This window comes from Leptodactylus fuscus, chromosome 8 (assembly GCF_031893055.1).
Source record: "Leptodactylus fuscus isolate aLepFus1 chromosome 8, aLepFus1.hap2, whole genome shotgun sequence".
NCBI classification, from domain to species: Eukaryota; Metazoa; Chordata; class Amphibia; order Anura; family Leptodactylidae; genus Leptodactylus; species Leptodactylus fuscus.
Genome location: NC_134272.1, coordinates 76,536,743 through 76,550,602, shown reverse-complemented (window position 1 = coordinate 76,550,602; position 13,860 = coordinate 76,536,743). Strand labels below are relative to the sequence as shown.

General features: G+C 41.7%; 1 protein-coding gene across 1 annotated transcript in view; it reads right to left on the bottom strand.

Annotated features, from left to right (window-relative positions):
- Positions 1-13,860, bottom strand: part of LOC142216436 (prolyl endopeptidase FAP-like) — an 84,907-nt gene that overhangs the window by 58,563 nt on the left and 12,484 nt on the right. The window contains exon 3 of the mRNA XM_075284247.1: positions 613-711. Coding sequence (XP_075140348.1) covers positions 613-711 — 99 coding nt within the window. The remainder of the gene's footprint in view (positions 1-612; positions 712-13,860) is intronic.

Here is a 13,860-nt window from a genome sequence, read left to right as displayed (position 1 = left end):
GATAGATGATAGATAGATAGATAGATAGATAGATATTAAATAAATTAATAGATAGATAGATAGATAATACATAGATAGATAGACTGTAAATAAATAGATACATACTGTAGATAGATAGATAGATAGATAGATAGATAGATAATACGCAGATAGATAGATATTAAATAAATAGATAGATAGATAATACATAGATAAATAAATAGATAGATAATACATAGATAGATAGATAGATAGATAGATAGATAGATAGACTGTAAATAAATAGATACATACTGTAGATAGATAGATAGATAGATAGATAGATAGATAGATAGATAGATAGATAGATAATAGAATAGATAAATCCCAGTCTGTGTTGTCGTCCTTATTGTATAGACAGACAGACAGTCAGACAGATAGATATATTAATTAATATATAGATAGATAGATACTGTAAATAGAGTATATGTGAGTTAGATACATACTGTAGATAGACAGTGAGATGGATTGATAGATAATATTGATATTATTATTATTATTATTAATAATAATAATAATAATTTTGGCAATAATTCTAATAGTAATAATACTGATGATAATAATAACAGTAATAATATTGCTAATAATTCTCACCTGAAATCCATGTATGATAATAACTCTGGGTGTAATATGTACTATTGAACACATCTTCAAATGTAAAGGTGCGCAGGCCGTCATTTCTCTTCGTAGGACCTGAAATACAAGACATATATGGCATCAGACTCCTTGGCTCTAGCTCTCATATTATTATTCCTGTACATACTCAGGACATCTCCAATACAACAAATAGTCCTAGAACACCTTTAAGCTAATTCTATAAAGTGTATCTGAGCTATTATCTGCCTTAGGTTTGGATACAAATACACAGAACTGCAATTTTACTTCTAAAATAAAACCCTGTCGCATTGTAGATACAGTGTGATCGGCCTGTTATAGAGCAGGAGGAGCGGTGCATATTGATAGACAGCTCTGTTATTAGAGTTTCGATACAATATCATCCTTGGAGTTGCAGTCCGGTGTGCGGTCGTATTCAATGACTGACAATGATCTCTGTATGTAAAGTTATCTAGGGAAGACTGTCAATCATTGAATAGGACTTCTAATCCAAGAATATGGGAAGAATATGCAAATCTGACTTCCATGATGTAATTAGGATGCCAGTGCCTCAAGTATGCACACCAATAGAGGGCGCTAACTGAGAATGTGCAAGTCTATCTTCCATGATGTAATTAGGAAGACAGAGTCTCAGTCAACCAAACCTATAGAGGGCGCTCCCTTTAACATCATGCCGACCTTCTCAGAGGCCTTTGTTTGCAATGATGTTGGGATTTTACCAGATACGGTCTCTCAGCCAAGGACAGCCGTTTCGATGTATTTGCATCTCATCAGCTTGGCGCAGAGAGGACTGATCTGGCAGAGGTGAGAGGCTTAGACAGGGTTGAGGGATTATTGTCACTCCATAGGGAGAGACCACCATAGGTTTAGGCTTAATAAGACTCTACACACCTAAATGGTGGTTCTCTCCCTATGGAGTGATGATATCCCCTCATTCCAAGAATGGGCAGAGATTTAACCCTTTGCCGAAATCTGATGTAATAGTACAGCGGATATCAGCCCTTTACACATGCCAACGCAGTTTTCCCCGCAACACTTTTTGGTTGCGGCCCGCTACATGGAGCCTTGCACTTATTTTTTTCCCCGTGAAAGCATATACTAATCTTCTCTATGACACTTCCTGCTGACTGAGCTTCTTCTTCAACGAGACAGGTTCCTTTTAACAAATTTCGGAATATGAAATGATTCTAAAATATTTTGCTAATTTTCTTACAGACAGGAGAGAAACTAAGAATAAAAAAAAAACCGGGCTGGAATATTCTGTCAGCGTCTGCTTTTTCACTCTCCAGACGACATTGTAAGAACATAATGTATCGCGTAATATAGCTACAAAACAAGTCAAGCAGAACATGGAAAGATTTTTTTTTTTTCTTCCGCCTGAGCGTCTTCTGTACAGACACCATTACAAACTTGTATGACTTATGAAGAGTTCAATCTCTGTGCTTAAGAAAAAAAAAAAATCAAGAAACCTCATCTTCAGTATCAGGCCTTGATTCTCGGGTATCATCTCAGACTAACACCAATGGAAATAATTTTATAGTTGGCATTTGTTCAATCTTCCTATTAGTGGCAATTAATTAAATGTTCCATATTGCTCTTTTCCATGTGACTGTCCGTCAGTAAAGGTGGTGATTGGCCCCATCTGTTAAGCGTCAGAAAGTGAAATATTAGGGCTGGCTATGCAAAAAAAAAAATCATGATATAAAATGTAGGCACTGGCCATCTGGGTGGCAGGAGTTCTGTTCCTGTCAACTGCAAGGGAACAAACTGCATATGGAATGTGTATTAAAGCGCAACATGAAAACAGAAAAACAGCGCCGTGAGTCACCCGATACCCCGCGCTACGTACAAATGTATTTTTATGCTCAAGGGGAAAAAAAACTGTTTAATAGGTTTTGATTTTTTTATGTTTATTTTTCGTATATAGTAAAGTACAGCTTATTATATTAAACTCCGGAAGCTGGGTTCACATGTACGTTCTGGTATCCGTAAACCTAATCCACTTTACGTCCCATGTGGCGTCCAGCTTTTGACAGAGTTTTCCTACGCGGACATTCTGCTTCCATTATACGTATAGGGAAACCGCCGGTGTTTACGTAAGTATAATGGATATACTTCGATTTCCAAAACCGTGACAGTTTTGGAAATTGATGCGTGTCTACAGAGCGCATTTTAACACAAAGTGCGGATGGGATTTTCTGGAATCTCATCCACTTTACTGTGACTGTAAAACGCCCAGCCCAAAAAGCAGTTACCTGTAGAATCCTGCGGATCCCCATAGACTATAATGGTGTTCGTTAGGTGAACAAGGTGGAAAAATGCGGAGAGAAAAGTCCTGCCTGCATTTTTTAAGTCAAGGCCCCACATTGCGGAAATGCAGCTTTTTTTGTTGCAGATTTTGCTGCGGTTTTTTGAGTCAAAGCCAAGAATGGCTACAAAAGGAATGGGAAATATATAAAAAGTACATATACTTCTCCCTTCTGCTCAATCCACTCTTGGCTTTGGCTCAAAAAACCGCAGCAAAATCTTTAACAAAAAAAAGCTGCTTTTCTGTAACGCATTCAGTTTGCCCATGAGCATCTTCTGCCTCTCCGCGGCGAGACCATTTTTTTTACTGGACACAAAGTCGGACATGTAGGTGAGTCCAGTTAAAAAACAACGGTTTTGCCGCAGAGAGGCAGAAGACGCTCATGGGCGGTCACTTTGCAAACCCATTCAAGTGAATGGGTTTGTAAACTGACAGCCGGGTTTCCGATTCCTGTCCAGTTTCTCTTGGCAGAAGATGTAAACCCGAAAGCGGAGACTGGGCGCAGATGTGAACCCGCCCTTAGCAATGGATGACGCAACACAGGTGTGAACACATCCTGTAGTGTCAGCCAAACCTTGTTATAACTGTACGGGGTCATAATTCACCTGTGTGCATGAGCTCTAAGGGTAGCCATATACATTAGATGTTTATTGACCGAACTTGTTGATTTTGTTGGAACTTACTGTCCACCTAATGCTTATGGGGCCTCCTCACTCAACATGTCCAGTGCCTTTATTGGCGAACATATAACCACCCCTCTCTCAATTCACAACAGGTCTCTCTTGTGTATGGCCAGTCTTAGGATGCATTGAGTCAATAGACTAATACACAAATTGGCTGTCCCTTGGTATTCCGACATATTGTCAATTCTCAACCCATCCAGTAACTGGTCAGATAAGATGCCTTTGAAGCGTCTTTATTGCCGTGGCCTTCTTCTAGCTAGACATGCTCAGGACTATAGAGAATTGCTCTAGCACCAGCTTTATACAGTCTTATATTCCCCACATTTCGATACCTTTGCTTCACATGTTCCTGCAGAATTCAGAGCAGATCTTTCCTGCGTGAACTTTGCAGAGAGCGCTCGGCAGTGTCACCACAGTAAATATTTGCTTTGAAATGGATATTTATTTACAGTCGTTCACACTTAATCTGCCTGACAGTTTCCTTTGGCACTGACCAGTATCAATAGTGGAGCTGACATGTGAACTGTGCTGTAAGTAATAGTCACTCGGGCGGAGAGCTAAACCCCATCACATCCAAGCCGTCCAGGAAGGAGATAAAAGCCTTTTACATTTGTCACTATTCATGCTTGTTTGCCTCCGTACTATGGAAAAAGAGAAGTCTGAGAAGGAGATTATGAGCGTTTATTAAACACGGTCCATTATTAGGTTATATAGTGGAGAAAAAGATGGCGACATCATTATACACCTATAAAGCAAAATGGGAGTCATATGAATGCTGCCCAAGTCTACGGTAACCAGTGGTTGGGCAGAATGGTGACTTGTAGATTAGGCTGGGGTATGTGTTATATACTGGCTTGTAGAATGAACTAAAGATGGGAACAATTTTAGTAGATTTCAACTGAAAGCATTCCAGGGATCACAACTATCACCTGACTAGTGTCGCCCAAATGTTATCCTGCAACTCATACTCATGCAGCATTATACAACCTATACTGATCTTGTTGTCTTGATAGGTTGCCAGTAAATCCAGGAACTTTCTTTGGTCTGGGACTTGTCAGAAATCCAGCCATGATTTCCTTATTGTGGCTGGTTATCAGGAGGACACTACATGTATGAGAAGATAACCTGACCACAATAAGGACATCATGGCTGGTTATCAGGAGGACACTACATGTATGAGAAGATAACCTGACCACAATAAGGACATCATGGCTGGTTATCAGGAGGACACTACATGTATGAGAAGTTAACCTGACCACAATAAGGACATCATGGCTAGTTATCAGTAGGACACTACATGTATGAGAAGATAACCCGACCACAATAAGGACATCATGGCTGGTTATCAGAAGGAAGATAACCTGACCACAATAAGGACATCATGGCTGGTTATCAGGAGGACACTACATGTATGAGAAGATAACCTGACCACAATAAGGACATCATGGCTGGTTACCAGGTGGACATTACATGTATGAGAAGATAACTTGACCACAATAAGGACATCATGGCTGGTTATCAGGAGGACACTACATGTATGAGAAGATAACCCGACCACAATAAGGACATCATGGCTGGTTATCAGGAGGACACTACATGTATGAGAAGATAACCCGACCACAATAAGGACATCATGGCTAGTTATCAGGAGGGCACTACATGTATGAGAAGATAACCCGACCACAATAAGGACATCATGGCTGGTTATCAGGAGGACACTACATGTATGAGAAGATAACCTGACCACAATAAGGACATCATGGCTGGTTATCAGGAGGACACTACATGTATGAGAAGATAACCCGACCACAATAAGGACATCATGGCTGGTTATCAGGAGGACGCTACATGTATGAGAAGATAACCTGATCACAATAAGGACATCATGGCTGGTTATCAGGAGGACACTACATGTATGAGAAGATAACCTGACCACAATAAGGACATCATGGCTGGTTATCAGGAGGACACTACATGTATGAGAAGTTAACCTGACCACAATAAGGACATCATGGCTGGTTATCAGGACACTACATGTATGAGAAGATAATGTGACCACAAAAAAGGCATCATGGCTGCTTCCCGACCCAGACCAAAGAAAGTTCCTGCATTCATGGTCATATCCATTGGTAACCAATGAAGACAACAGAGTTCCGCCATGGCTTGCCCTTGGTGATTAGGATTACACGAATGGGCACACTCTTTGTAGTGGCTCGCACTGTGGAATCAACACTAAGAGTGAGCAGGTCAATTTTTTTTTTTTTTTTGCTTCAATCTCTGCCTCACATTAAGAAGAATTGGAGGGAAATTGGACAGAATTCACCTCCAAATTGGACACCAAATTCTGCCATGTGTCACCTGCTTAGTATATGATCTGTAAGACCCCTCATCACTTTGACCCAAGGGTCTGTGCTACAATATCTAGCTACTAGGTAGGAGATTGACCTTTGGGTGGGGTATTTAGATACAATACTAGGGCAGTTACCTGAATCTTGCCCCAGATAACAGGAATCTTTTGCTTTGACCTCTGTTGGAGGATTTTTATGGGTCTACAGTATTTCTTGCGTCTCTTGGTACTCGGCAGATATAATTCGCTTGTGTCTGACGCTTCCTCGCTTCCATGACCCATATATCCTCTTTTTGGAGGGAAGTCATGATTAAGAGGAATGTGACAGCGTGATGTGCGGCTCAGAAATTGTGACTATATTAAATCTTGTCATTTCATTAGTAATTTGGAGGCACCGTCTGAAAATCTCTGCCCTTGATACCGGATCAGTCACAATTCTGGAAATGTGTAATTATTAGTAATAAGACATTACCCAACATTCTCATTAGACCCGTCAGTCAATCCATTGTCAGTAACATCTACACACATTCCTAGAAGACTTTACAATTCTCTCGCACATGGTCATGTAAAGGTATATTCACATATGAAAGATTTGTTGCCTGCTGACATTTCTACAAGTGTCATCACCTCTGCTGGACCTCCAATTATTATACTCCGGGGTACTCCATTATTATACTTTACCCTCCCCCACATCTGCGGCTTCTATTGGTCCCAAACTTTACTTTTGGAGCTGCGGCCCCCGGGCCTTGGCATTACGCCCTACAGAGGCATAAGTTACTACAGAGGTTTCCTGCGTTATGGATACACTTGACTTCATATATATATACAGTACTGCCAAGTATATAATCAGCTGTGATATATGATATACAGCATATATATTATATTACACATATTCAAATTCAAATTTAAATTTGGCTACTAGAAATTCTATTTGACTCTCAAATTTTCAGCTCAGGATCCAATGGTTCCTAGGTAATTTCTTCTGTCTGTCCATATGGAACCTGTACAGTATACCTCCATGTCCTGCTGTATCTCATCTTGTATCCAGGTGCCAACAGGGTCCTAGAGCCTGTGCCCAGTAGTCCAGTCTGCCCAATAACCTTGTCCTTTGGCTGTAATATTGTCATCCCTTCCTTAGATCACCATCACAGTCACACGGAGGACAGGACGGCAGCTGTCTCTTAGCGTGTTATTTTTTCTCTCATTGAGTGTCTATACTGTAAATCCTTATTTACGAGTCACCTCCATTACTTGAAATGTGATACATTGTATAACTGAGATTTATGACGCTGGCTCCTGATTGGCACAAGTAATTATGTGTAAATTAGTAAAGCCGCCGAACCCAAACACCAAATTACCCGCAATTATACGACAGTTTTGTGCAATTACCAATTCTGACAGCCACAAATCGGTGTCGTCGCACCACATGTGTTGTCCTGCAGGGGCCTAATGCAGCGGCTGGAGGGCGGTAAATATTCTGGGGCGTCGGAGTTGTTACATTGAGGGACACAATGTGATGACGTATTATTGAGGGAGCAATTGAGGGGGCACAGAGCAATTAATTTTTTTCAGGGTGCATAGTATGGCAAATTATCTCTTCAGTGTGGACATTGTGTATAGCACTTACAATAGGGGTAAGGGGTACGGTGTGCTACAAAAATGAGGAAGCAAAGATATCTGGGCAGTATTTGATCTGTTTCTGCTGGGAGGAGTCGTCAAGATGGTCTGGACAAGTTGGAGAAGAGAGGTAAGGAGAATGGCTTCAATCATTACCTGTAGGTCACTGTGGGTAAGTCACTGCTAGGAGAGGAGATGGCAGGTTAGGATCGAGGAGAAGGATAATTCCAAATCATTGGCCAAACATAGAGCTCAGAGTAGTCGGGAGAGATGAGTTGGGTGACGCAGGGTGGAAAGTTTTTCGGGTGAGACAAAAATTTTTATTGTATTCTATATTGGACGAACGACCAATGCAGGGACCGGCACAGAGCCGAGAAATCACTAAAGTAAGTGGACAGAAGATTGCTGATTGCAGCCGTCTAGATTCAGAAGATTGGATAAATGGAGACCGATAAGATCTTAGTTGCACTAACTGAGCTGGGAATGAATTGGGGTAACAGTAAGGGGTCTGTCCATTTCCACACTGCAAAAATGGCAGATTTGGGAAATATTTTTGAGGGACAGGAGATATAAGCAGGTAAATGATTCAGTATATGGATTAAAGGAGAGATCAGTTGTGAAGGTAACCCTAACACACGAGTGCACTGCTTAGGAGTTCTAGGAATAATCTTGACCGGGCATTATTTGGAAATTGCTCTTTGTGCCTCGTGGTTACACCCTGGCGAACCTCATGGAACATCAGGCATGCTTACACTAGGATCTCTACAGACACGATACATAAGAGTCAGAGTTTATAAGACTTATCAGTGACATTGTATCTAATGATAACCTGAAGTTTATACCAGAAGAGAATGAGCTGAAGACGTCTCCGCCATAGTATTACATTCTGCTTATTACTACTGGCAGGAACCTTCTCCATGTCTACGGTGACACACAATATGAGGAAGAGCTGTGGTTACGCGGTTACGTCTCGTGGTTTCTATTAAATCGTTTTGTCTATTTATATTCCCCACAAAAATATATTTCCAGAGCACGGCCTGCACAATTTAAAGGGGTAGTCCACATACTGAGAACTGGCTACAATAAAGGGTATGTATCATTGACCCCTTCACTGCCCTAGATCAGAGGGGTTTACTTATTTACTGCCCTGATTCCTTATGAAAGGAACCTTGAGCTTCGGGGCTGATTCTGACACCAGGTCATATGATCAGAGCCCGCACCGACTGCCTCTTTCTCCTCCCTCCGCTCCATTATGAATGATATGACATTTATATGGGGTTTACTAACTATATGCACATACTGGAGAGCAGATGAGGAGGAAGTTGGGTGCTGAATCTGATCACATGACCTGGCGTCCGAGCCAATCCGGAAGCTCGAGGTTCCATATATAAAGAACCCGACCAGTGAGAAAATAACAAATACTCCCCTGGAAAGCCCCTTTAACACTTTCTCTACAATAGACCACCAAGGATATTGAAATATGGAAAAAATTCCAGCATGATTTTGGAAGTTGCAACATGTCAATTATACCTACGGAAACACGAAGTAAAGAAACCTCTGCGGACTTTCTGTGAAAAGCGCTGCGGTAAAAACCGTGATGCATTGCCACTGTGCTTTTTCCCGCAGCCTAAAGGGTCTTTTGTTCGGTCACAAACACTTGGTCACTCCTTTCCAAAAACAGCAGCGCTCATGTCCCAGGTCTGTGTCTGGCCGTACAGGTGAATTAGGCCGAATATTCAGTACTAGGCATAGCCTTGCGACAAGGGTGGCAACGAGGGTGTTTTTGGAAGAAAGCAGCCATGTTATTTTTTAATCTGGAACATCCAGTTTTCTGCTCCCGGAGCTTCCTTATTATTTTTCCTCTTAGTAGTGCAATACTCGGGGGGATTCTCGTACGCCTGTGCATGCACTCCTGACCACAGAAACTTTTCTATCTTCAGCACATTTTCTGAGGTCACATATGAATTCCACCACGGTGCTTGCGGTAATCCCAGTTCCTAGAACAAATTGAATCTGCAGATTTCTAAAAACTTACTTATACAGTACGTTCACCATTGTAGTTGGAGTAAAGAATCCAGAGCAAATGTGACGGACCTGTATGTATAAGATGGAGCGAGAGGAGCTGGATGGAGGTCATAAGGGAAGAACATTCAGTAGGAGGCCCCAAGCACGCGACTTGAAAGTTTTTTAACGTCCATTACACCTTCATGAGGATCAATGGGGACATACATAAGTCTGTATATTTAACTGAGAATGAATTCCGTTTCCTATTCCTGCCAAACGTCCTATCTTTGTCTGTTCTTATGGCCTCACTGACCATGGCGTCAGTTTTCAACGCCCATTGTTTAGTTTCACAGGTGATAAAAATGGGCGAATTGAAAGAAAAAAACCCCAAAGACTTAAACCTTATTCACACAACACTGATGTTTTTGGCGGATCTAAGGGACCTTAATAATGGACATCCAATAAGAATTGAGTGACAGTTCTATTTAACCCTTTCCTGACATCCGTCGTACTACTATAGGTATTTATTAGAGATGAGCGAACACTGTTCGGAACAGCCGTTCCGAACAGCACGCTCCCATAGAAATGAATGGAAGCGGCTGGCACGCAGGGGGTTAAGCGGCCGGCAAAGTCTGCGTGCAAGGTGCTTCCATTCATTTCTATGGGAGCGTGCTGTTTGGATCGGCTGATCCGAACAGTGTTTGCTCATCTCTAGTATTTAAATATGGCGGTGACTCAGGAGCTGAGCGACCACCATAGCTGCCGGATCTTTTTTCCCATACATTTGCAGGAGAAAAAAACAAACAAATCAAAAGTGTCAAATAGCCATTTTTTTAAATTTTTTCTTGCTATTTCACTTTTGCAAAAAAATTGAATAAAAAGTGGTGAAAGCCATGGACATTCCCCAAAACACGAAAAAGTACACCTGGTATTGCATAAGAGATGCCCTATGTATTCCCGTCCACGGAAATATTGAAAAAAATTATGCGTGTCGGAATGTGGCGACGTTAAGAATTTATTTAGTTTTTTTTTTTTTTGCAAAGTTTTGGATTTTTGTTAAGGGGTTAAAATGTAAATAAAACTATATAAGGGTGCATTCACACGGAGTAACGTGCCGTGTGATGTGGCACACATACGGCATGTGAGACTTTGCGCGCCGTAAAAGCTCCCATTGAATTCAATGGGAGTTCGGATCGTATACACCGCGTTATTTTGCGGCCGTGATTTTGCAGCCGCAAAATCACAGCCGCAAAATAACACGGCGTATACGATCCTGGCTCCCATTGAAATCAATGGGAGCGTATACGGAGCGCAAAGTCTCACACGCCGTATACGTGCCACATCACGCGGCACATTACTCCATGTGAACGCACCCTAAATTTGGTATCCCCGGATTCATACCGAAACATAGAATATAGGTGACATGTCATTTTGGTTGCGCAGTGAACGCCATAAAAACGAAGCCTGTAAGAACGTCGCACAAATGCAATTTTTCTCCAATTCTACCCCATTCTGATTTTTTTTCCAGCTTCCCGAATAATAAATGGTACCACTATGAATCACAATGTGACCTGCAAACACTAAGCTAAAAAAGTTATGGGGGATGGAAGGAGTCTAGTCAAAAACGAAAATCGAAAAATGCCTTTGGCAGGATGGGGGTTGCAGGGGGTGACCCTTCTCGTGACTGAAGACATATCTGTTCCAGTCAAGTTTGTAATGTTTTGTACATGGTGCATGGACGGTTAGTACAGGGCTGGTACTGTGGGTGGCGCTATATCCTATCAGCACCCCGATGTGTAAAAGGTGACTGCAACTATACAGCGCTGAAATCAATGGAGGACAAGGCCGGGATGTGAAGCAGCAGCGACTGGATCTGATGTTATTCACGTTGATTGATTGTAGACTAAACACATTTGTCAGACGCAGCGTTCTGTGGGATGACTCCGCGAAAAAGGGCCCGAAATATCCCCGTAATTAAAATCATTACCACTCCTTACTGGAATAGCAAATCTTACCGAAAATAGAACGGCTACACAAAAATGTCAGGCGACAGATGTAGTCAGGCCGCTCGCTGTCATTTGGCAGGCACATTGTAAATATCTGACATGTCTGATCATCATCTATAACCAGCGAGCCGCTACTTCACACCACTGTCAGTTTCCATGGAAATAGGACTTGCTAAGGAGCATCCGATATTTCCAACATGTCTGCCGAGTGACAACGACAGCGACAGCTGGACAGAGAGGCGCAAAACATTTGGCAACAGGACCAATAACCGAGCGTTGCTATCTAGGGATGTAACTATAGTGGGTGGGGAGGTAATAGTCACCCCCGGGTTCTGGGGCCTCAGGAGACCCTCTTACAGTTTTTGTCCTGGGGCTCAGGAGCTTCAGATTGTTCCTCTGTGAATTTGGTCGCACGCTGCGCCAAAATATCCAACGTAGATGTGAACATAGCCTGATGGCGTGAGAAATGTATTGTCATTTATGAGAGAGAAGTTCTGGCGGTAAAGAAGAATAACATTTCTGTAAAGTTGTGGTAATTCAACCCCCTGGGTCAGCGATTCCCCTAGATACAAAAATTTACTCTATAAACCAGCTTGTAACCCTGGGTGTAACTACCAATGTAATAGATACAGCTAAAATGGCCCACCCACTTCTACTGAGATCAGGGGTGCAATTGGGATTAGGATGACGTGAAACTATGTGTATTATCCCTGTACTGTGACATCACTGTGTGTATTATCCCTGTACTGTGACATCACTGTGTGTATTATCCCTGTACTGTGACATCACTGTGTATATTATCTCTGTACTGTGACATCACTGTGTGTATTATCCCTGTACTGTGACATCACTGTGTGTATTATCTCTGTACTGTGACATCACTGTGTGTATTATCCCTGTACTGTGACATCACTGTGTGTATTATCTCTGTACTGTGACACCACTGTGTGTATTATCTCTGTACTGTGACATCACTGTGTATTATCTCTGTACTGTGACATCACTGTGTGTATTATCCTGTACTGTGACATCACTGTGTGTATTATCCCTGTACTGTGACATCACTGTGTGTATTATCTCTGTACTGTGACATCACTGTGTATTATCCCTGTACTGTGACATCACTGTGTGTATTATCTCTGTACTGTGACATCACTGTGTGTATTATCCCTGTACTGTGACATCACTGTGTGTATTATCTCTGTACTGTGACACCACTGTGTGTATTATCCTGTGACATCACTGTGTGTATTATCCTGTACTGTGACATCACTGTGTGTATTATCCCTGTACTGTGACACCACTGTGTGTATTATCTCTGTACTGTGACATCACTGTGTGTATTATCTCTGTACTGTGACATCACTGTGTGTATTATCCTATACTGTGACATCACTGTGTGTATTATCCTGTACTGTGACATCACTGTGTGTATTATCCCTGTACTGTGACATCACTGTGTGTATTATCCTGTACTGTGACATCACTGTGTGTATTATCTCTGTACTATGACATCACTGTGTGTATTATCTGTACTGTGACATCACTGTGTGTATTATCTCTGTACTATGACATCACTGTGTGTATTATCTCTGTACTGTGACATCACTGTGTGTATTATCCCTGTACTGTGACATCACTGTGTGTATTATCCCTGTACTGTGACATCACTGTGTGCACTATCTCTGTACTGTGACACCACTGTGTGTATTATCTCTGTACTGTGACATCACTGTGTATTATCTCTGTACTGTGACATCACTGTGTGTATTATCCTGTACTGTGACATCACTGTGTGTATTATCCCTGTACTGTGACATCACTGTGTGTATTATCCCTGTACTGTGACATCACTGTGTGTATTATCCCTGTACTGTGACATCACTGTGTGTATTATCTCTGTACTGTGACATCACTGTGTATTATCTCTGTACTGTGACATCACTGTGTGTATTATCTCTGTACTGTGACATCACTGTGTGTATTATCCCTGTACTGTGACATCACTGTGTGTATTATCTCTGTACTGTGACATCACTGTGTGTATTATCTCTGTACTGTGACATCACTGTGTGTATTATCCTGTACTGTGACATCACTGTGTGTATTATCTCTGTACTGTGACACCACTGTGTGTATTATCTCTGTACTGTGACATCACTGTGTGTATTATCCTATACTGTGACATCACTGTGTGTATTATCCTGTACTGTGACATCACTGTGTGTATTATCCCTGTACTGTGACATCACTGTGTGTATT